General features: G+C 36.0%; 2 protein-coding genes and 3 non-coding genes across 12 annotated transcripts in view; all 5 read left to right on the top strand.

Annotated features, from left to right (window-relative positions):
• The first annotated feature begins 7,181 nt into the window (after positions 1–7,181).
• On the top strand, positions 7,182–14,518 carry RABGGTB (Rab geranylgeranyltransferase subunit beta). Of its 3 annotated transcripts, none has more exons than XM_077120587.1 (9): positions 7,184–7,309; positions 8,310–8,417; positions 9,376–9,573; positions 10,060–10,165; positions 11,026–11,078; positions 11,159–11,269; positions 11,777–11,902; positions 13,108–13,257; positions 13,939–14,518. In XM_077120587.1, the coding sequence occupies exons 1-9, from the start codon at positions 7,307–7,309 to the stop codon at positions 14,077–14,079; spliced, it is 996 nt and encodes a 331-aa protein (XP_076976702.1). In that variant the 5' UTR covers positions 7,184–7,306; the 3' UTR covers positions 14,080–14,518. The 3 variants fall into 3 exon arrangements, with proteins under 3 accessions (XP_076976704.1, XP_076976702.1, XP_076976703.1); XM_077120588.1 differs by having other exon boundaries at positions 7,270–7,362; XM_077120589.1 differs by lacking the exon at positions 9,376–9,573 and having other exon boundaries at positions 7,182–7,309.
• On the top strand, positions 8,105–8,183 carry LOC143651102 (small nucleolar RNA SNORD45). Its single transcript, XR_013159839.1, has one exon. It is a non-coding gene; the product is annotated as a small nucleolar RNA SNORD45 (small nucleolar RNA).
• On the top strand, positions 8,704–8,787 carry LOC143651101 (small nucleolar RNA SNORD45). Its single transcript, XR_013159838.1, has one exon. It is a non-coding gene; the product is annotated as a small nucleolar RNA SNORD45 (small nucleolar RNA).
• On the top strand, positions 9,696–9,768 carry LOC143651103 (small nucleolar RNA SNORD45). The gene has a single exon (XR_013159840.1). It is a non-coding gene; the product is annotated as a small nucleolar RNA SNORD45 (small nucleolar RNA).
• A 458-nt stretch (positions 14,519–14,976) lies between the features above and the next one.
• The window catches only part of MSH4 (mutS homolog 4), a 132,797-nt gene continuing 123,137 nt past the window's right edge, over positions 14,977–24,636 (top strand). For all 6 annotated transcript variants that reach the window (XM_077120584.1, XM_077120582.1, XM_077120583.1 and 3 more), the window contains exons 1-2: positions 14,977–15,503; positions 19,898–20,080. In XM_077120584.1, coding sequence (XP_076976699.1) covers positions 15,287–15,503; positions 19,898–20,080 — 400 coding nt within the window. In that variant the 5' untranslated portion in view covers positions 14,977–15,286. The remainder of the gene's footprint in view (positions 15,504–19,897; positions 20,081–24,636) is intronic.

The following is a 24,636-nucleotide window of genomic DNA, read 5'->3' as shown; positions in this document are numbered from 1 at the left end:
GGGGGCTAGATTCTGCATTTCTAATAAGAAGAAATTATGACACTGCTGGTCCATGGACTTTAAATGCAAAAGAATATTAGAAGATGAATGCGCAGACTTCAACTAGAGATACCAATGAAGCTGATCTGGATAGGACTAAGTTAAACCAATACAGGGAAAGGATGACATAGTCCATATTTTAAAACTGTAACTTCTGTATGAGACCAAAGGGAAACATGTTTATTTGGTACAAAATTTATGTTATGGGTAGGACATTATCTAATTTAACTTTTATGTTCGATTTATTTGAACAATATAGTTACATGGAATCTTGAGTAGGGAATGAGATCTTGTTGATTTGTTCAGGTTAGTGTGATGCCCTGATATATCCCAGAGTAACTTGGGCAGAGAATAAAAAAGTATTTGTAAAGTTTTCCTGGGGGACTGGGGAGAAAAGAGGATATATTAAACTTCCCCATCTAAGGAATTCCTGATATTCTCACAAGCAGCGGTGATAGTCAATTCAAAAGGCTGAGCCCTTAATCTTGGGTTCAACCCTATGAAGCTTATCCTGCAAAGGAGAAGCTAAGCCTACTGATAATTATGCATAAGAGTCACCCCCAAAGAATCTCTTTTGTTGCTCAGATGTGGCCTCCCTCTCTAAGCCAACTCAGTAGGTGAACTCACTGCACTACCCCCTACATGGGACATGACTCCCAGGGGTGTAAATCTCCCTGGAAAAGAAAAAGTGGGACAGAACTCCCAGGTTTGATCCGGAACCTAGTATCATGGGATTAAGAAAGTCTTCTTGACCAAAAGGGGAAAGAGGAAAATGAGACAAAGTTTCAGGGGCTGGGAGGTTTCAAACAGAGTTGGAAGGTTATCCTGGAGGTTATTCTTATGCATTATATAGATATCCCTTTTTAGTTTATGGTGTATTAGAGTGTCTAGAGGGTAGTACCTAAAAATGTTGAACTGTGTTTCCATGGTCCATGGTCTTGATTCTTGAAGATGATTGTATAACTATATAACTTTTATAATGTGACTGTGTGACTGTGAAAACCTTGTGTCTGATGCTCCTTTTATCCAGGGTATGGACAGATGAGTTTAAAAATTAAGTAACATTGCTAAAAGAAAGAAGATCTAAGTAGGTGAAAAGACATTCACTGCTCATGGATAGGAAGGTTAAATATAGTTAAAATGTCTGTTCTACCCAAATTAATTTACAGATTCAACACAGTATCAATCAAAATTCAACGACCTACTTTAAAGACTTGGAAAAGTTAGTTACCAAATTCATCTGGAAGGGAAAGAGATCCTGAATAGCTAAAAGTATCCTTAAAAAGAATAACAAAGTGGGAGGATTAACACTTTCTGATTTTAAAGCTTATTATAAAGCCTCAGTGGTCAAAACAGCGTGGTACTGGCACAAAGATAGACGTATTGAGAAATGGAATTGAATTGAGAGGACGGAAATAGACCACCAAAACTGATCTTTGACAAGGACCCCCAATCCACTGAACTGGGACAAAATAATCTATTCAATAAATGGGCATGGGAGAACTGGATATCACAGCCAAAAGAATGAGAGAGGACCCTTAGTTTACACCCTGTTCTAGTTTACTAGCTGCTGGAATGCTATATACCAGAAACAGAACAGCTTTTAAAAAGAGGAATTTATTAAGTTGCAAGTTTACAGTTCTAAAGTAGTGAAAATGTGCAAATTAAAGCAAGTCTTTAGAAATGTCCAAATTAAGGCACCAATAAAAGGTTATCTTCAGTAAAAAAGGCTGATGAAGTTCAGTCTCTCAACTGGAAAGGCACATGGCAAACATGGCAATTTCTGCTAGCTTTCCCTCCAGGCTTCTTGTTTCATGAAGCTCTCTGGGGCCATTTTCCTTCTTCAGCTCCAAAGGTCTCTGGCTGCATGGGCTTTCATAATTCTCATGGCTCTGTCACTTTTTCCACTATTGTTCCCTCTTAAAGGGCTCCAGTAAGCAACCCCACCTTGAATGGATGGAGACACATCTCCATGGAACCCATCTAATCAAAAGTTACCACCCACAATTTGGTGGGTCCACAGGAATCAAAAAGCTCCCAGCTAGCAATGTTGAATGAGGATAAAACAACATGGCTTTTCTGGGGTCTACCACAGATTCAAACCGGCACACAAAAATTAACTCAAAGTGGATCAAACACCTAAATATAGGAACCAGTACCATAAAGCTCCTAGGAGAAAATGTAGGGAAACATCTTTAAGACTTAGTAATAGGAGGGAGTTTCCTAACTAAACTTTACACCTGAAGCACAAGCAACAAAAGAAAAAACATATATGGGAACTCCTTAAAATCAAATGTTTTTGTGCCTTGAAGGACTTTGTCAAAAAGGTGAAGAGGCAACCAAAACAGTGGAAATCACACATTGAATAAAGGTTTGATATCTTCAATTGGAAATCACACGTCAGATAAAGGCTTGATATCCTGTATACATAAAGAAATCATACAACTTAACAACAAAAGAACAAACAACCCAATTATAAAATGGGCTAAAGATACTGTTCTAGTTTGCTATCTGCCAGAATGCAACACACCAGAGATGGATTGGCTTTCAATAAAAGGGGATTTATTCTGTTAGTTCTTTAGAGGAAAGGCAGCTAACTTTCAACTGAGGTTCTTATGTGGGAAGGCACAGGACGATCTCTGCTGGCCTTCTCTCCAGGCCTCTGGGTTCCAACAACTTTCCCTGAGGTGATTTCTTTCTGCATCACCAAAGGCCTGTACTGAGCTGCAAGTGCCAGAATGAGGTATGCTGAGCTGCTTGGGCTGTGCTACATTGCACTCTCATTTAAGCACCAGCCAATTAAATTAAACAACATTCATTGCAGCAGGCACGCCTCCTAGCCAACTGCAGATGTAATGAGCAACAGGTGAAGTTCACATATCATTGGCTCATGTCCACAGCAATAGAACTAGGTACTTTCACCTGGCCAAGTTGACAACTGAATCTATCACAGCTATAAATAGGCATTTTTCTAAAGAGCAAATACAGATGGCTAAAAAACAAATAAAGAGGTGTTCATTTTCTTTAGCTATAAGGGAAATGCAGTTCAAGACTACAATCAGATACCACCTCACACCTATAAGAATTGCTGCTATTAAACAGGAAACTACAAATATTGGAGAGGATGTGGAGAAATTGGGACACTTAAACACAGCTGGTGGGAATGTATAATGGTGCAGCTGCCATGGAAGATAGTCTGGCGATTCCTCAGAAAACTAAATACCAAGTTGCCCTATAACATGGCAGTACCACTACTCCGTATATACACAGAAGAGCTGAAAGCAGAGACACAAAGAGACATTTGCATACCAATGTTCATAGCAGCATTAAGCACAGTCGCCAAAAGATGGAAACAATCTACATACCCATCAACAAATGAGTGATTTAACAAAACGTGGCATATATATATGCATATATATATATATATATATATATGATGGAATATTATGCAGCAGCAAGACAAAATGATGTCCTGAAGTACATGACAAGATGGATGAACCTTGAAGACACAATACTAAGTGAAATAAGCCATACACAAGAGGATACATACTATATTTTCCACTTTTATGACCATGGTAGAGGTAAACTCAGAGGCTTATAATACAGACTGTAAGGGACGTAGAGATACACAGAAGCTAGAGATGGGTGAAAGGTTAGCTAATTAGGTTGAACTTAAATGTAAGGGAATAGATAGTAGTAAATATCTGTAAAGGTATGAACTCTTGTTCATAGAGTGTATAATTTTGGAGTATAGGGAGAAAACTGCCATTGCATGCTATGGCTATGTTTAACAGGAAAACATCAATAATACCACAGCAACACCAAGGGTAAATAATGGTGGGAGGGACAAGAGTTAAGGGGAGGTTTAGATCTTCTGTTTAGTGAGCGTATGTTTATCGGTTATTTTTCTCCTGGGAATTAATGAAATTATGTAAAATTGAGAGTGTTGATGGACTGTTGACTTTGGACATTGTACATGATGCCCAGTGGATGGAAGTGGCTGTAGAATTCACTGATAGAGAAGTACAATGGCGAACAATAGTGTATACCTATAGTTGAATACTGTGCTGCTATAAAAAAGAAGCCACGTTGTGAAGCATGCAGTGTTACGAATGAACCTGTGGGGTATTTGCTGAGGCAAAATAATCCAGAAAGAGCAAATACTGTTATGGTCTCATTTCTTATACTTACAAGAAAACAGGGGCTTAGATTGTAAGCTCATAGCAGTCACACTTAGTCCTCAGAGGTAACTGTTATTTCTGGATTTTGAGAGGCTGTGTTATATTTGTATAGCCTGATGTTTAGAGATAAGAATGAAGCTGATCAGGTCAGGATTAAGGTAATCCAGATTAACACGGGTAAGGAAGACATTGTCTGTAATTTAAAACTTTACCTACTCTATGAGACCAAAGGAAGAAAGGTTTATTTTGTACAGAATGTAAATTTCCTGTAGCACATACTCTAACTCAACCTATCTGGATAGATCATTTAAACAACCCAAACATAGGGAACTCAGAATAAGAATAAGGGCCTTTAATCCTGAATAGCTTAATGTAATGCCTGGATACATCCCAGAGTATATTAAGCAGCTAAACAAAAGGCATTTGCAAAGTTCCTTAAGGGATGGGAGAAAAAATATAGAACAATTAAACTTTACCACTAGGGAAACTTCTGATACTGTGTCAGACGTTAGGGAAACCAAAATCAATAGGCCAAGCCCTTGATCTTGAGGCTTATTCTTGTGAAGCTTATGTCTGAAGCAGAGACATACCTATAGGTATGTCTAAGAGTTACTCCTGGAGGACTCCTTTTGTTGCTTAGATGTGGCTTCTGTCTCTCTAAATCCAACTTTAAGTGAAATCATTGCCCACCGCACTATGTGGGACATGACATCCAGGGATGAGGATGATTGCTGAATCATCATATTCATATTTCTTTTAGTCTCCAGTGTTTTGGAGCAGCTAGTAAAAACCTAAAATGGTAGAATTGTAACCTATACCGAACTCTGAAATCTGTCCTACAACTAATTGTGGTGTGCTTTGAAATTTATTGCTTTTTTGTATATATGCTATTTTTCACAAAAAAGAAAAAAGTCTATTGTGATGATAAATGCACAGTTGTGATATTGTGAACCACTGATTGTACACGTTGGATGCTTCCATAGTATGTGAAGATGTAATATAAATCAATAAAAAAATAACATTACCTGAGTTCCACTGACCTCCATTACCCACTTATTACTCAATATTTACCCTCTCTATGAGCACTGCCCATCAGGGATCAGTACTGCGGGATGGATGCAGTGATTCTCAGCCTTGACTGCACATTGAAATCACCTAGGGAACTCCAAAGACTGTTAACCTGAATCCTATTCCCAGAGATTTTAATTTAACTGGTATGGGTGTGTTGGCAGTGAGTGAATCATGTACAAAACATGCGGTCACATCTTAATACACATTTCTGTGGGTGTGACCCATTTGTAAATAGGACCTCCTGAAGATATTGTTAAGGTATGTCCAAATTGAATCAGGGTAAGCTTTAATCCTCATGACTGGAGGCCTATAGAGAAGAAGCAGGTGGTAATTTTTTGATTAGATGGTTTCCATGAAGATGTGTCTCCACCCATTCAAGGTGGGGTTGCTTACTGGAGCCCGATGGAATCATTTTGGAAAGCTTTAGAGCCACCACAACTGACTGAGCCAACAGAAGGGACAGAGCCCAGCGGAAGCCACTGAAGAAGCCTGGAGAGAAAGCTAGATGTCACCATGTGCATTTTCAGTTGAGAGAGAAACCCTGAATATCATTGGCCTTCTAGAACCAAGGTGTCTTTCTCTGGAGGCATTAGATTGGACATTTTTATAGACTTGCTTTAATTTGGAGATTTTCATGGCCTTAGAACTGTAAACTTGCAAATTTAATAAATTCCTTTTTTAAAAAGCTGTTCTGTTTTTTGGTATATTGCATTCCGGCAGCTTCTGCAAACTAGAACAGAGAGAGGGTAACAATATTAACTTTTGATATTTTTAAGTATGCAACGTAAAATTTCAAGGTAGTCATTAAGCGTTCAAAATTTCTAAGCTAAAAAAATAGAAAAATATGGAATAAGGAAAAAGATTAAAACAATTTTCATAGGCAAAAAAGAGTAAAAACTATTCAAAAAGTGGAACAAAGTAAAAAGTGAAATGAAATAAACAGTTCCAAGTAAATAGATCATAATACATGTAAATGGCCTGAGATAACCAGTTAAAAGCCCCAAAGTGGGCAAAACAATCAGCCATACAATGTTTACAAGACACTTCTGAAACATAAGGACACAGAAAAGTTTCAAGTAAAAGGTTGAAAAAATCAATAGGAGTTAAGTATTTAAAAAACTTTAGTACGTTACAGTAATGAGACTTTTTTCAACATTAAAAAGGGTTTGAGAGAGACATAACTTAATAAAAAGCTCAACTCACTAGAAATAGATAATTCTAAATTTATATGCAGTTAATAAACTATACCAAACTTCAAGTGGGAAAATCCACAGGAAAAAAAGGGAAAATATTCATCATCATAGCGGGAGATTTTAACATTTCTCAATTATTGACAGATGTCAAAAGTTTTAAGGTACTAGGTGCCAAGAGTCTCTTAATGGGTGTTAACAGATGCTTAAGTGTGAAAGACATAAGAACACATAAAATAGCTGTAATACAAATAGCAAATCTGAACTCTGGGGAAAGCTCCTAGAAAGATCCAGGCACCAGGACGTTACCTTTTTCAAAAGTAATCTCCAAATATTTTCACTATTATCACTTCCTGAGGAAGTGAGGGCCCTAGACCTGAAATGAGCAAGGCAAAGAGGAAGGAAACATGAATCTTGCGTTAACATTCATTCAAAAAACACTTATTGAACTTAATACGTGCAAGCTCTTTACTTATTACCAGCCATTTCAGATCTTCAGAGTTTAAAGAACCTCAAGAACTATTTTTTTTTAACATCAAAGCAAATATTTCAGCGTTAGTTAACACTATTTAGACAAATAGAAGACGACTGTAAGTCGTGAAACCGCCAACCACAAATGAATGTTAGAGCCTCTGGGCGCAGGCAGCGAGGACACCTATGAGCAGCCGGTGAGGTCCTGCGGCAACATAGAACTGCTCCGTCCTTCAGGCGGAAGTGTGGTCGGCTATCCCTGCGCGTGAAGGGGCCTGAGAGGTGCGTCTGCGCAGGCGCGGGGCCCCTGACTCTCCCTAAGAACTTGAAAAGCCCTCTTTTTCTTCGTCAGAGATGGTGAGTGCGGACGTGTTCCTCGGTGCTCTTTGGTGCGATCGGAATCTGACTTGGTAGAGTAATGTTGAACAGCTCAGTCGCCGTCGGGTTGCCTACAGAGTATTCGAGAATGATAAGTTTAGGACACGGGCCTTGGAAACTTTCTTGAGGAATCAGAAAGGATGAGATATTATTATTCAGCGTTTCTGCACGACTGGCAGGCACAGTTTCAACTACTAATTTTTCCGAGGCTTGGCCCAGTCACACGGGCCTCTTAAGATTGAACGGCCAGATTTCTTCCTTAAATTCCGTTTGTAATTTAATGGTCGGGGACTCCTACCCCCCATATTCTTTAATAATTAAAAAAAAAAAGAATTAGAAATGTTAATGATAAAGTCTCTATCGAAGATCTAGTGTAAAGATTTGAATGAGATCCTAAGGAAAGAAGTTGAGTATATTTTGATAATTAATGAACTAACTACTGGCTACAGTGCGGTCTCAGTCACAGAAATATTAAATGAAAAAAGCAGAGGATTAGAGCAACCACAGCATTTCGGGAGGGCTTGTAGCAAATACATAGAAGATTAAAGTCGGAGAATACAGGGATAAAAGAATTGCTTCCTTCGCTAAATAGCTTTTGGAGTGTGGAGAGTATGCTTTGACACTTAAACTTCTAAGATATATCTCTGCATCGTGAGTTTTATTAAACAGGAACTTTAAATGCAAATGGTAAATTAAGAGAATATATCTGCTTCGTGTGAGTGTTTTGTTTATCTTAAGGGAAAGATACGATTAACGGTTGAAAAATTTTTTCTGGGTCGATGATGAGTTGGCATGTATTCTGAATCAAAGTTGTGTGATCATTACTTTAGCTCTAAAATTACTCTGAGACCTGAAAAATACCAGACTCTGAACCAAAATGGAAAGATCAGCAAAGTAAAAAGCAGTTATATATTGCGTATATGTTAATGAACAGAATTTATTAAGCATTTATGAAATTACTGCTTTTTTATTTTGGAAGGGCACCCCGCAGAAGGATGTTGTTCTCAAGCCAGATGCACCTGACACCCTGTTAGTGGAGAAACATGCAGATTATATTGCATCCTATGGCTCAAAGAAAGATGATTATGTATGTATCGTTTTCTACGTTTAAAATTTTAATCAAATCAGATGACTCATAGTAGGGCAGTATTTCATTATGCCCCACATTTTTTAAAAAGTACCCAACTGCTGAGGACTGAAGACGTACCAGGAGAACATCTTAGATATCCTGAGATTGTGGGTTCATCTGCATTAAAATCAGTGGTTCTTACCAGTAGAGATTTAGAGGTGTTGGCATATTAGATTACCCTCTTGCCCAGATTGTACTTTGAGGTACAATAAATTTCTCTTTGTCGTTCAGTAATTGGGTTCAAGGTCGATGATGTGTTGGCATGTATTATCTGAATTTATGGCTGATGTGTAATAACACTTTAGCTCTAGAATTACTCTGAGACCTTGAAAAGGTATACGTTAGCTTTTTTTTTTTGCATGGGCAGGCACCAGTTTATTTTAACTTTCTAAACATAGGATGTCTTCATTCACATCAGGTTGGTTGTTTGAAGAGCCTAAATCGCTGTTTGTATTGTCCACACAGATGGATTTATGATATGATTCTCACATAGCTTGATACTTTTTTCTGATTAATAGTCCATGTCTCCATGTCTGAAAATGATTTCTAAATAGAAATCCCCAAATTAAAATACTAATCATGATTATCAACATGAAGTAAAAGCAGTGAGCCTAGTTAGTCTTGCATGTTTAAATATCTTTAGCGCCTGTCATCATTCATACTGGCATAATGTCTTATTCTCTCTTAATGAAGAAAAAAGTTTGTTTATAGTAATCTCTAGACTATAGATTGCTGTATTAATGGAACAGTTCTCAAGGTTATTAACAATTGCAACTAGAATGTTACATGAGAATCATTTAAGAGACTGAACAATAAGTGGATCAAAATACTTTTGAGGTATTATGAAATGAGTTTAATGGTATATCTGATACTCTAAAAAGGCCAATACCATAATTTCAATAATTGTGTATTTTAGGAATATTGTATGTCTGAATATTTGAGAATGAGTGGCATCTATTGGGGTCTCACAGTAATGGATCTCATGGGACAACTTCATCGCATGAATAGAGAGGAAATTCTAACATTTATTAAGTCATGCCAACATGAGTGTGGTGGAATAAGTGCAAGTATTGGACATGATCCTCATCTTTTGTACACTCTTAGTGCTGTCCAGGTAAATACTAATTCAACAGTCTTGGGTAGTGAATTCTCTTGTTCCTTAAAGCGGAAAAATTGAACCAAATAGTAAGATGACACAATCAGTCAAAATCTTTTCAAATGAAATCCTGCTTGCATTGTCAGTGATGTGATGGCATGTATTAGCTGAATCCAAAGTTGATGTGTGTTATATTAATTACCCTGAGACTTTGCTTGCATGGTAATTTTTGTCTTCAGTATGTTTATTAGAAAATCATTTAAGAGTACCCAGGAATGTCAAGTGAGTTTTCTATGTAGAAAAATGTGTTACAAATAAAGGTTTGAGTTCATTTCTGACATTGAGAATTTTACTGCATAATAGAGGTTAGTCTGTATTTGAGAAGTTCACAATATGTCTAGATGAGAGATGCTTCCTTAAGGTGAAAGTTGAGCAAGAATAGCATTAGAACAACTTATCACTTATAAGGAGGCATTTACTTAATTCAGATTGTTTTTGTTGCAGATTCTTACTCTGTATGATAGTATTAATGTTGTTGACGTAAATAAAGTTGTGGAATATGTTCAGAGTCTACAAAAAGAAGATGGGTCTTTTGCTGGAGACATTTGGGGTAATGTCAAAATTTAGTCCATGCTACCTAAAATACCAATATTAAAACGTCCTGTTTTAGTATCTTATAATCTTTTTTGCAAAAAATCTATATCTGGGGTTGAATTTGATTTGTGGCTTGGCATGATTTTGTGCAATGAAGTGGAAGATTTACTAGTAGCCAATTTATAAGGAGATTGTATTTCCATTGATGGAAATTGAAATATTTTTAAGTTTTTCATCTTTTCAGGTCCCACTAGGCAGCTGGTCTAATGCGTTATCTGGTCTGCTGAAGGTTCCAGCATGCACTGTGGTAGTTATGTCAGCATGTAGAAACACTGGAACAGAGTTGGCCAGATAAGGTAGGTGAAGTTTTTCCCCCAGTATTTGGTGGCTTTGTAAAGTTAAAAAATAAAATAAAATACTGGAAAAGGGACCATGTCAAAACTTTGCAAGCTTACCGAATATTTGAGCGGAGGGATGGAATAGAATTGTACATGGTAAATGTAGATAATCTCTGCTTTAGGGTTGAACACAGTGCAGGCCGGAGAGACCAGCTGCTTCATGGGATGTGAAAATCTTTTATAATATAGGGTAAGTTAATGACATAAAATTTCACTAGTGCTTTTGTTTGTCTCTACTCTGCTAGTTTCTTTTTCTTTCTGGCACTGTAGGCAATTCCAGCTAATGTGCTGTTATTTTTGACAGCACATTTCCTAGAAAGTGAGTTAGCTTCATATTTAGTGTTCCACGTGACTGCCTAATGTAAAAGAGTTAATTTGAACTCTTGGAAATTTAATGTGGTAATTGGTTTACTGATTTTTTAGTTGATGGCGCTATGATCAGAAAATTGTTGACATAACACTTTGCTTACTTTTTTAGGAGAAATTGATACCAGATTTTCTTTCTGTGCGGTGGCAACTCTGGCTTTATTGGTAAGTTTTGCATATTGTATTGGAGTGTTTATGCATTGGTAAGTACTCTGGCATTTAACAGGCTGTTTTTCTGTTTGTAGGGAAAGCTGGATGCTATTAATGTAGAAAAGGCAATCGATTTTGTTTTGTCCTGTATGAACTTTGATGGTGGATTTGGTTGCAGACCAGGCTCTGAGTCCCATGCTGGACAGGTAATTTATTAGTGCGGATTAAAAAGTAGAAATAACCATTGCTTCAATTGCCAATTAAGGAAGGGATTTCTACAAATTTAGTTACATTTTCATTGTCATTAATTGGGTATGCAGATTGAAACATTCTTTCTCTGACCTGAGCTAAATGGGCACCTGTTTGTGCCAGAAAAGGTTGTACATAAGTATAAAAGCTTATTTATACTTAATAAAATTTACTTTTAACTATGAAGAAATTATAACAGTAGTTTAAATCAAAACTGGATACTAGTAGTGATAATGCATGTATGTATTCATTTAGTTAATATATTTGCATGTTAACATTTTAAATACTCTGTCAGACCAATATGGAAAATCTTAAGACATAAAATGTAGTTCTAATTGCTTCTCAGAGACTTTTAGCCAAGATCAAGTGTTAAAATGTAATTTTAATTTTTGACTAAACTTTTATTGCTGTGTACAAAATTAAAATAGGTTTTATATATCTGTACTTTATGTCTATAATTTTAGATCTATTGTTGCACAGGATTCCTTGCTATTACTAGTCAATTACATCAAGTAAATTCTGATTTACTGGGATGGTGGCTTTGTGAGCGACAGTTACCATCAGGTGGACTCAATGGACGGCCAGAGAAGGTATTGTTTCCTAAGACCTTGGTTATGCATGTTTAGATTTTTGCTCTTTTAAATTGAATATGAGCTTTTTGCCTTTCAGTGGTTTTTTCAGTAATACTTGTTGAAAAAAAGACTTGTGTTTCCACAAGTTAGAACACCTTGGGTTGAAATGCTAATAATCCCTATGTCAATTTTAAAGACATACTTGAAGAAAAGATTTGTGTAGAATGTTCTGATGCTCTTTTTAAAACAAAAACATTTTCCTGTCTTTGATTTGTCCTATCCTAATTAGAGTTATCTGGATTCAGGCATCGTATGAATAAAGGTCTTTCTCCACATCCCTCTGGAATCCTTTTATTTTTCAGGCATTGGAATGTCGGAACTATTTCATCAAATCTTTTAGCCCTGGACACATACCAGGGAATCAGTCATTCATTAAAAGCTTTGTACCTGTTAGCTAAAGACTTTTTATTGTTTAGTGAAAATCAAAAACTTTTTTTTTTTCTTTTAAACCCAGTCAGTTTTTTGACGTTTGTGTTTGGAGATTCTTCTTCAAGTCCTTCACTGGTCTGTCTGTTCAGATCTCTCTCACATATGATGCTCTTCGTACCTTAAATGGCTGTCAATGGGCAGAGTACATATTTTAGGCTTTGCAGGCCATATGATCTTGTAGTAATTAAAAAATAGCTGTGTTGAATGAAAGCAGCTATAAGATGGTAAAATGAATGTGCATGGCCATGTTCCAATAAAATTGTCCAAAAAACACATTCAAGGTAGCTATTGAATCCTGGGAATCTTCTGCATTTCTAACAAGGTTTCTAGTGACTTTATCTCGAGTTGTAGTGATTTTTAAGCAGGTGCATACCTACCTGAACAGTACTTGTCGAAAATGACCCTAGCTAAGGAAATGGAATATTTCCGTTGATTGCATTGGTCCCCAGCTTTTTATCTAAGGGGCTAATTGAAGTAATTCTGCTTCATTGCAAATAGAAATAAAGGTGGCTACATCTTTGACACTGAGTACTAAAACATTTAGCATAGGTACCTGTGGACTGGACTTTGGTCCTCTTTCCCAGTGATTTTCTTTGGAAATGAGTGTATCCCTTGAGTCCCCTGCTCCTTCCTGTTTGAACCCATTTTTAAATAATTTGTTCCTTGAAGCTAGGGAAATAAATGATTACAGACTAAATTTGTGGCAAAATTTTGTGGATTTTTTTTCCTCCTAGTTACCAGATGTATGCTATTCATGGTGGGTGTTGGCTTCCCTAAAGATAATTGGAAGGCTTCATTGGATTGACAGAGAGAAACTACGTAATTTCATATTGGCATGTCAAGACGAAGAAACTGGAGGATTTGCAGACAGGCCAGGAGATATGGTAAGTATATTGCTGACATTCATATACCCATAATAGTTATTCAGTCATACTTTACTTTCTTTTCTCTAAAGATGATTCCAGACTTAAGACGAGTAGTATTCCAAGTGTCTTTTTGAAAGTCACCTAGGCTGTATCAGTTCAAAAGCAGGATATTCATGATTTTTATTTTAAAATGTACGAAGGATATAAAACAAGTTTATGGATTTTTGTCACCTACTGCCAACAAAATTGTTGGGTAATGTTTCTGAAGCAGTTGATACAGTCAACAGTGAATTGATACAACTAACCATTCAAAAGCAGGTTTTTAAATACTTAGATATAGAGCATAAGCATGTAAAGTATGATGTAACTGAAGATTGATAATCTGAGTTAATGTTTCTGTGAGACTGTTAAATTGATAAGGGAATTACAGAGAAGAAAGCAACTGGAAAAATTAAGAAGTTAACTGAATTGAGGGTGGGCTCCATTGGCATAATGCCACAGTGAGTTTGGTCTATTGAATGAAAAAGGCTTTTTAGGATGAATAGGATGGCATTTTGATTAATGCCATGATAGGTTGCAGGTCATTAATAATAGCCAAACCAGACTTTGGAATTCAGGTTTTAAGACCAGGCTTTAACCTAAGGAAATGTTCATTTTCAATATTCCATATAAATTATCTTTTTTTTTTTTTTTAAATAGGTGGATCCTTTTCATACTTTATTTGGAATTGCTGGACTATCACTTTTGGGGGAAGAACAGATTAAACCTGTTAATCCTGTTTTTTGCATGCCTGAGGAAGTGCTTCGCAGGGTGAATGTTCAGCCTGAATTAGTGGGCTAGATTCGTTGATCTTATATTTGCTTAATATAATTTTGCCATCTTAATATTCTGTATTTGAAGTGCTTATCAGATTTTTAAATGTCCATTCCAGATAATCAATATTTTGTATATGAATTGTTAAATTAGTTTTAATAAATTATGTAAAATTATACATATTGTAAAATAAAGACCTATCTTTAGATTGTTCTAAGATAATTATTCTGAATGCAATTCTTTTTTTTTTTTTTTTTTTTTTTTGCTTATGCCGGTGTGGGTTTTTTCATGTTTTCATACTGACGCAAACGTTTAACAACTTTAGGAACACTTAAAAGTTCTTGATTCTTCCTCATGTACTCCCTTCACACATTGTATATGGTTGTAAATTTTGTGTTAACAAGAATGTTAAGTACTAAAAAATGGAAAATCCTATATAATTAATTAAAAGGTACGTAAAAATAAATGGCTGTTGTAATTGGAATTATTTTATAGGTTTAAATGGTGACAAATACTCTGAATTGGATCACAAAATAATTAAGATAAATGGCAACTAGTTTTATAGTAGGGTTGTAATAAAATTTGACTTTGAAGATAATTGCCAGTCTGAAAGTTTGGAAGTCACTGGTCTGTTTCTGAAACCACAGGGAGGTTAGGAACAGTCCTTTTGTCGAGAGGGCGTTTATCCAATTGTCCCTCATCCTATCCGCAGAATGAATGGCTCTTGTAATGACATTCTTGTGGGTACTAGTTCTTTACTATAGTAGTTTAACCTCGAGGCCAGCATTAAATGAATTGATGTAATTTTTCAGTTATCTCCTAGGCACTGGAGATACTTTAAATACTCCACAGCTGTATTCAAAAAGCTGGTCTACCTTGGGGGGTGGTGTGTGTGGGAATGTTAAGCACAGAATGCATAGCAGTAGTAAGGGTAATAAGGTGCTGAGAATAAAGATGCTAATTCAGGTGGTCATTGGTGGACTTGGAAGTCGGTATCTCCAGTTTGCATCCTGTTAGTCCAGGAGGTGGTAAACTTGGAAACGGGTGTGAATGGAGGGAAAGTTGATGGGAATCTGGGGCTCAGTGCGCCTGCGCCCTGAAGGGCGTGACCTTGCACGCTGGTGTGCGCCTGCGCTCTGGAGGTCAAGCAGCTCTGGGATTTTGTGTTCCCGCGTGGCGCTCCCCCGCTTTTTTTTTTTAAGCGGTGCTTTTGTGCTTTGGAAAGCTCAGAAAGATGCTGAGAGCTGAGACATTATCAACCTCACCTGCCCCTGTGGCTTCCCCCTCAGCAGAGGCCTGTTCACAGGGTTCCCACTACAATTTTGGGCTCCAGGAGACGCCTCAGAGTCGCCCTTCAGCCCAGGCCTGTGTGTTTTCCCCTCCGGGCATGTCTGGAATCGCAGGCGACCGAAGCAGCAGCAGCAGTCTCCCACCCCACCCCCCAGCTCAAGGCAAGGAGTACTTGGGTGCAGGACACCCAGATTCAGGGAACAGTAGCTGGTGATCACCACAGGGAAGTTTCAGTTGTGGTTTATTTGGAGGATGAGATCAGGGTGTACTGTTTTTGAGGAGTAAGAATGATTAAAAAGCTTGGCCTGTGGTTTTATCACAGGGCTGTGGTGGTGGATGGTTACATTCTGAGAATGGCTGAAATAACCAATATATCGTCCCTCCTGACCCTTAAAACGGGTATGACAGATGACAGAATTTGTTCATGAGATTAGTGACAGGAGTGGTGAGTCTCTTGGCTGTTCTCTAGGGCTGGATGTTTACTCTAATCCAGGTGAATAATATGTTTAGTAGTAAATGTATTTCTGTTAAAGGCGAATTCAATTTATTTTCTCTTCTTTCACTCTCCGTTCATGCCCAAGCCATCACCATTTCTTCACACACAATTGCAACTCAGTAGTAGGTAACTGATACCAAAAATGGTCATTGTTAAAGTCACCTCCAGACCTGTCTGCCATTTTTAACGTTCTAGACCACTTTTGTCCTGAACTCTTAATTTGTCTTCCTTGATTACACTGGCCTGTTTCTTTCCTGCCTCCCAGAAAACCGCCATGCTCACCTTTGTTAGTTCACAAATTGTTGGCTTTTGCCTAGCCTGCCCCCCTGGGCCCCCACCACACCTGTTTCTTTTACCACTGCACATATTCTCTCTAGGGCACATAGACCTGGATGTAAATATCCCCACAGCTCAGATCTCATCTATGCCCCTGACTCCTATTTCAGACTTTCTCCTGAAGTTTCTAATGAGGGAGTAATGGATACTTCAGAGACTCAGTGTATTGAATTCATCTCTAGCCCTAAGGCTGCTTCTCCTACTTATCCTAATAAATTGATTGCCTAAATCTTAAACCTAGAAGACCTCAGTTTCCTCACCCGCACCTTCCAAATAGTTACCAAGTCCTATCTTTATTTTTTAAAAAACTTTGTCCCTTTCTGTCTCCATATTGCAGGCCCTTAGAGTTTTATGTCTGCATTATTGCATCAAACTCCTAAGTATTTTTCCTTTTTCCAAGCTTACTGCTACCAGAGGGATGTAGAAAATGAAAATCTAACACTGTCCCTTGCATTCAAAATAAATCAGTGGCTTTGTATCTACAGGTAAAGATCAAACTAGTTAATAGGGTATGCAAGTACATTTGGAATGTGTTTGCAATCTTTACCACTATATTTTATCGCTTATTCATGTGCATGCAGCCTAATGAAATTGAGCCACTTGCAGTTCCTGCAAGGCAATGGTGCATGTTCACATTGTCAATAAAATCCCCTTCTTCATGAGATGCTTTCTCACACCGTTTTCATCAGTAATAAACCCATTAGTTAATGAGCACCTACTCTGTTCTAGTTTATGTACTAGGCATACTGTGTCCCTGATCCTCACAATAATTCTGCAAAGTAGATTTTTTAAATTTCCATTTTACAGATAGAACCAAGGCCCAAGTATGTAAAAGAGTTGTTAGGAGTTGAGGGTAAATAATCTGTGCTCTCAGGGAGCATATATTTCAATAAGGAAGACAAACTTTAAAAATTAGTAATTACAGTTTTAAAAGATAACCATATGGTGAAGGTAACACAACATTTTGAACATAATTAACAGCACTGAAATATATATCTGAATGTGTTTCAGAGGGGAAATGTTAGGTCATATATATGATAGTAAAATAAAAATTTTAAAAGTCTGTGGTACTGCAAAATACAGTGACCCCTTTGTTAAACCACGGATTGTGGCTAATAGTACAGTTATATAAATGTGCTTCAATTGTAATATATGTACCACATCAGTGCAAGGTGTTAATAATAGGGTGCATACGGGAATCTTGTATTTTGTGCATTATTCTGTAAACCCAAAACTTCTCTAATAAAAAGAAGATAGCCATATTCGAGGTATTTACAAATATTTGGGTTATTTATAAGTAAAGTGGGGGAATGAAAGTGGGAATAAGATTATTCCAGAGGAAGTACAGCTTCTGCTGGTGAGTAGGGTAGAAGCTGTCAGTTAAAAGAAAGGAGAAAAAAGTTAGAAGAGAAATTGGAGAACATTCTTTAGAGAGTAAAACGTATGTGCAAAGGCACAGAAGCCTAATATAGAATGTTGTACTTCTAGAACTGAAAATTGTTTAGTTTGGGTGGAGCCAAAGGGTAAATTGATGTTGATAAACTTGGAGTGCTCATGGGAATTAGATCTGGGATAGCGAATAGATCTCTTGGCTTTGGTGACTGAATAGGATAGATGATAGTACTATTACTCAATAAAGGGGATTTTGTAAAGGAAGCAACTTTTGGAGGAAAGACGATGAGTTCAGTTGTGGACATATTGAGTGTGCAGAGCATCTAGTATATCCAAATACTAGTGTTAAAGCAGTTGTCCCCAGTTTTTGGTAATTACTCCCTTAGCTCTGTTAGGCCTACGTTGGTAATGAAGCATGCTTTGTTCAGATTCTGCACATTTCTTTATGATGATATCCCTACACCCTGTCCACGCCTTTCTAAATATTCTCTTTATTGAACTTGTGTCATCCAATACCTGCTGGGACTCAAGTGAAATGCTTTTTTTCCCTATTTTATCCTATAGTGGGTGTTGGAAGACATTAAGATATTGTATGAATGGGAGCGATATGATGAAATTTGTTTTTCACAGAGATCACTGTTGATAGGATGAAGAAGATGTTAGACTTAACCCTGTATGCATGGAAAACAAGTAGGAGACTTACAAAAAGGTCGGCAAAGGACTTAAAATGGTCTGGCAAGAGTAGAGATGGAGAGAAATTTGAATATTTAAAAAGAAAGAAAGGATTACCTGACAGAGGTGGAGAGAAATTTGAATATTTAAAAAAGAAAGAAAGAATTACATGACTTGGTCACTGGTAGGGTGTTAGAACTGAAGGAAAAAGAAGAGTTAAGAATGACTCCTAAATTTATGACTTGAGTGACAGGATTTAATATGGAACAATTGGCCATGACTGGTAATAAAGCATAAATTTTGAGGGAAAGATAATGAATTCACTTTTGGACATTTAGAAGTTTGGGGAAGATAGCTGAAGTTTTATGTCCAATAGGTACTTGAATATAAAAATCTTGAGTAGTGCTAACTGGTAGCACTTTTTTGCGATGATGAAAATGTTCATAACTGTGTTGTTCAGTATGTTAGCCACTAGTCAAATATGGCTTTTGAGCACTTGAAATGTGTCTAGTATGATTGTGGAACTAAACTTTAAATTTTACTTAATTTCAATTTATAGCCACATGTGGCTAGGGGCTGCTATATGGAAATGCAGATTTTCGCACTTTTGTGATTGAAAAAAATTAAAAAATAATATGTAATATTATTAATGTTAATGTAGAATATTATGGTATGTGTAATACATAATATACATTATTAGTATTACTATACAATATTTTACAATAAATATATTTCATACAATAAATATATGAAATTTAAGAGTTCATTGTCCATATACAAAGCTTCGTTGAAACACAACCATGCCCATTCATTTATGCAGAAATGAGTAACTGTGACAGAGAACATATGGCTCATGAAGCCTAAAATATTTACTATTTGGCCCTTTATGAGAAAGTTTGCTGACCCCTGGTCTACAATATAAGAAAGGTGTCAGAGTTGTATGTAAAGGTCTGAGAATTGTCAAGAGACAGATGTTAATGAAACCAAGAAAATAGATGAGATGCACAGGGAGAATTTTATTTGTGAGAAAAAATAAAAAAGTATGGAATCCTGGAAGGCCAACAATTAAGAGATAGAGAGAGGATAAAGGATCCAGGAAAAGAAACTAAAAGCAACTTGTTTAAGGAGAATCAAGGTAGAGAGTTGTCATGGAAATCAAGAACAGGGGGTAAGAGTCAGATGTTTTTTTAGAATTTGTATATGCCAAGACACTATACTAGATTATAAACATTCTTTCAAATTTTATGACGACCCTGTACAATACAGGTGAGTACCTAAGCAAGGAACCAAATGGTTGAGTTTAAATCTAAGCTCTTTGTGTGCTATGCCACTTGTGTGGTAGAAAAGAGCTTCAGTGAATAAGTCAATAGAGAAGAGTCCTATTAAATATTTTACAAATTAAACATGTCTGGTGTATTTGAAGTATATGGTAATTCATGATCTTGCAAGAGGAGTCTCAGTGAACTGGTAGAAGCAAGACATCAAACATTTTTCTTTATATTTTAGCACAAAATTATCAGTAGTTGCCATAATTTGTTATTTTTTTAAATGTATTTGATGAATTTTTATTGAAAGTGAAATGCTATAAATTATAGAGACTAATACATCATTTCAAAAATTTGAATCTTTAAGAACTGATATATATTCTTACTAATTTAGGTTCAAACTTTGGAAACAAAAGATCTTATGGAGAAAATACAGCAGCATCAAATTTCACTTTTGGTACAAGCTCATCTTCTGTTAGAGGTACTAATTGTCCTCAAATACTAAAAACTCCATTGTCTGCTGGAAATCTCCAGAGATCAGGTTATAGAAGTTGGACACCACAAGTGGGATTTTCAGGTAAACGAGTGGAAGATTGATCTCCTACATGATCTTTTGAAACATTTAAAGTTTTGTAAGCTATTAATTAGAATGGTGAAGTTCATTTGAAGTTATTAATGGGTAATATAGATGATTGAAAGATAAATATATCAATTTATACATATCCATAATTTGGGGTTATTATAGTAATAAACCTACATAGTTTCTGATATTGTTTATAAAAGCAGATGTATTTAAACCATTCTGATAATAAAACATTAGAAAGAGAAAGCTCTCCCTTTAATACACAATGTTTATTTAAATCTAGATGTTGATAATGGTATATTGTGTTCTCTTTTTAATCCTTAAATTTTAATTTTATCAAAATATGCTAGATTTTCTTAAGGAGTTAAATGGGTGAAATAGATCTTCATTGTGTAAGAGTTTCTGTAAGGCACATATCTAGCAAAAAGGTAAGTGAATTTATAAATTTATAAAATACCGACAAATTGTTTTTCAAAGTGGTTCTGCCAGTGTACACTCTTACTAGCAACATATAAGATTTGTTGTTGATTTAAATCCTCTTCAAACATTTGCTATTGTCAGACTTCTTAATATTTACCAATCTATTGTTATAAAATACTATCTTACAGTAGTCTGAATTTTCATTTTCCTGTTTACTAATCAATAATATTTTTGTTCACTTTTTGGCCATATATCTTTAATATTCTAGGAAACGACTGTGATGTCTTTTGTCCATTTTTCTTTAGGTTTATTTTTGTTGATTTGTAGCAATTGTTTATTTATTCTTGATTCTAAATAACTTGGTGATTGTATATATTGTATATATTTTCTCTAGTTTTATGGCTGTCTTTTTCTTTTCTTTATCATGTTTTTGAATGCAGAGAAGTTCTTACTTTTAGATATTTTTGATAAATGTTCTGTATCTGTTTGAATAGAATGTGTCTTCGGCAGTTGGGTTATATATGTGTGTCTTATTAGGTCATTTTGTTCATGTTATTTGAATCTGCTATGTCACCGCACTACTATTTTATGTTTATTAGTTCTGTCAATTATTGAGAGATTTTATTTTCTAAGTGAATCAAGACCTTTTCTCATTATGAAATTACCCTCTTCTATCAGTAGATATGTTTTTTGCCTAAATTTATTTTGTCTAAATTATTTAGTTTTTATTTTATTTTTGTTTTTAGAGAAGTTGTAGGTTTACAGAATAATCGTGCATAAATATAGGACTCCCAAACCCCACCCCACCACCAGCACCTTGCATTAGTATGGAACATTTGTTACAATTGATAATAGATTTTAAAATTACACTATTAATTAAGGTCCATGGTTTAACTTATATGTTTTCTAGTATTAATATAGCCACGCCAATTTTCATTCAGTGAGTCTTCATACAATAATATATATGTGTGTGGGGGCGTATATATATATATATATATATTTTTTTTTTTTTTTTACTTTCAAACTATTAGGTAGGCAAATGGCTCCATGGAAAAGTTGGCTACTTGGGCTGGACTCATTCTCTGGAATCCTCTGTTTTCTTGGATCTTGGTCCTGAAATTTCTCTGTATTCTTTTGCTCCTTAATAATTTTTTATTTAATTTATTTTTTTGTATTTTCTTCTCTTTTTTTGTTTGAGAAGATAGTTTAAAAAAATAAAATTAGAAATATTAGTATGACCTCCTGATGTATTTTAAACAGCTTTATTGAGGTATAATTTACATACAACAAACTGCATATATTTAAAGTGTATCATTTGATAGGTCCTGATACACACAATATATATTTGTAAAATCCTTTAATGCTGTAAGGTTTTTGGGTATGTTTATATTTTGTCTAGGAGTATATGCCTGGAGTGGGAGAATTGATTCAAATAAACTTGTCTACCATTCCAGAAACCAGGAACATAATTCTTAATGTTAAAAGACTAAAATTTAGGCATTTTCTTTTATAATTACTGTTTGTATGATTTGTTTAGGAATTCTCCCTGTTCCAACTCAGGAACATTCTGCTATATTTTCTTCAGAATTTTAAAGTTTACTTTTTAAATTTAAATTTTCTGAATTTGATTTTTGTTTATAATATAAGGTTACTTATAAGGTTCACTTTTTCTCATTAAATTAATTCCATTTATTGAATGTCCTTCCTTTCTCCATTGAATTGCTATGCTATCTTAGACATGCATCATAGGCCCGCATAAGTTCTATTTGTAGCTCTTTTTATCTTCTATCTTTATTATGGGTCATAATGTCTATTTTTATGTCAACATCACACTGTCTTTGGCTTTATAATAAGTCTTTATGTTTAGTAGGGAAACCCTCCCACCTCCACACACTCTACTACCACATTATTCTTCTTCTTCAAAAGTCTTGACTCTTCTTAACCCTTTGTTCTTCCATATAAATTATAGGCCCATTTATCAAGTTCCACAAAAAGACATTGAGATTTTTATTGAAATTGCACTTTCACTGAATCCAAAAATCTGTTTAGAGAGAATTAAAATGTTGAGTCTCCCTATCCATGAACATGGGATATCTCTCCTGAACGTACAGGGTATCTCCCCATATCTTTTTTTGTTGTTGTTCTTTTTAACATGGGCAGGCAATGGGAAACGAACCCAGGTCCTCTGGCATGGCAGGCGAGCATTCTTGCCTGCTGAGCCACCGTGGCCCGCCCCCCATATCTTTTTTAGTCTTTTTTTTTCATAAAGTTTTGTAATTTTCTACATACAGGTTTTATTCATATTTACTAGGTTTCTTGCTATTGTACCTTATAAATTTGTAGCTATTTCAGTGTCTTTTTAAAAAATTGTGTTTTCTAAGTAATTATATCGAGTATAAAAATACAGTTGATTTTTATTCCTTGACTTTTATAGTCAACCATCTTGTGCCACTCTTCTTATTTCTAATACTTTTTTGGTTCACCATTACTGTTGAGACCAATTTCAAATATGTTGGCATAATTTATGAGGAACTGAATGAATTAAGTCTGACCAGTGTTTCCAGCATTATCTTGCACTACTTCCTCACTTGTATTCTGTGTGTTAACACTCTGAAATTTTTTTCAGTTCTTTGAATATGGTGTGCTCTCTTTCCCTTGTGCATTTGTTCATGCTATTTGCTTTGCTTGGAAAACCTTTTCTTCTTCTCTTTCTATGGACAACTATTATTTGTTCCTCAAGTCTAAGCTTAGATGTTACATCTTTAAGAGAGGCTTCTTTGATCCTGTGAATGAAAATTACGTGTCCTTGCTATGTGTTTCCATTTCACTCTGCATTTTGCTAATAATGCTATTTTAATTGTCTCTTCTTATGCTGTACTGTGAACTTGATGAAGGCAGAGACTGTAGCAGTCTGGATCCAATCAGAAGACAGAACCATACCATGATTTAAAAAGGGGAAGTTTAATAAAAAGAATTATTAAACTATGAGAAAAGACTAACAATGAGATATAAGAAAACTTTGTATGACAGTATAGGACTGAGGGAGAGTTCCCAAAGAAAATCAGACTTGCCTCTGGTCCCTATTCCTACAGTTGTATTTCAGATCTCATTGAAGAAAGCTTGATTAAACCCATTGAATGGTGGAATCCATAGGTTTGCTGGGCCAGAGCTGTTCTGAAATCCTAGGAAAACAAAAAAGCAGGAAGGGATGGAGAGCTACAGGTGGTGATTAGTGTATGGGTGTGCAGTAGAAGTGGGTCCCCAGTGTCAGCAGGTCTCCCTGTCAAAAGGAATATGGCATCAAAAGGACTTCTGGAGACAAACTTGGTGAGAAGGTGAGAGAGAGCAGAGGAAATTGGGAAAAAAGTATGAGTAAGAGGACTAGAGTGCATATTATCATCTCTGATTCAAAGCATAATCTTTGTCCTGTAAGACACAAAACCTAGTCCTTTCAGGATATTGTTTCCTAGTTGATGCTGATAGTGAGTTTTCAGTAAGCCATTTTACTGTTCAGTTAGGCCCACCACCTCTGGAAATGGCGTTTATAATAGGATCAATTGATTCCATGGACATGAGTTCATTCATGTACCTCCTTTGCTCTGAAATGAGTTCCTTGGTCAGACACAATACTTTGCTGAATGTTATCTCAGTGGATAAGGCATTCTGTAAGTCTACAGATGGTAATGCTGGCAGAAGAATTATGGGCAGGGAAGGCAGATCCATATTTAGAATATTTGCTTATTCCAGTAAGGACAAATATCTACCCTGTCCATGATAGAAGAGGTCCAGTGACCAGGTGATTTACTGCTCTCCAGGGTGAATGGTTTCATATCAGAGACTCAGCATTGGTCTCTACTGTTAGCAAATTAGGCAGATGGCATTAGGGTAAGCCAGGTTAGCCTTGGTAATTGCAAATTCATGTTGTTAAGCCAATGTATAGTACCCATCCCTACAACCATGATCCTTGTGTTTATGGGCCCATTGAGGAACCATTGGGGTAGCTGAGGAAAGAAACCGACATCCACAGAGTGCATGATTTTGTCCTCCAGTCTTCTCTAAAATGATACCCTTTGGTGGACAATCACATGGGACACAAATATTTTCACAGTTTGTGTTGAGATGTCTGTCTA

The sequence above is a fragment of the Tamandua tetradactyla genome, chromosome 11 (assembly GCF_023851605.1).
Source record: "Tamandua tetradactyla isolate mTamTet1 chromosome 11, mTamTet1.pri, whole genome shotgun sequence".
NCBI classification, from domain to species: Eukaryota; Metazoa; Chordata; class Mammalia; order Pilosa; family Myrmecophagidae; genus Tamandua; species Tamandua tetradactyla.
The sequence above is the reverse complement of the archived record's forward strand: the minus strand, read 5'-3'. Positions and strand labels throughout refer to the sequence as shown.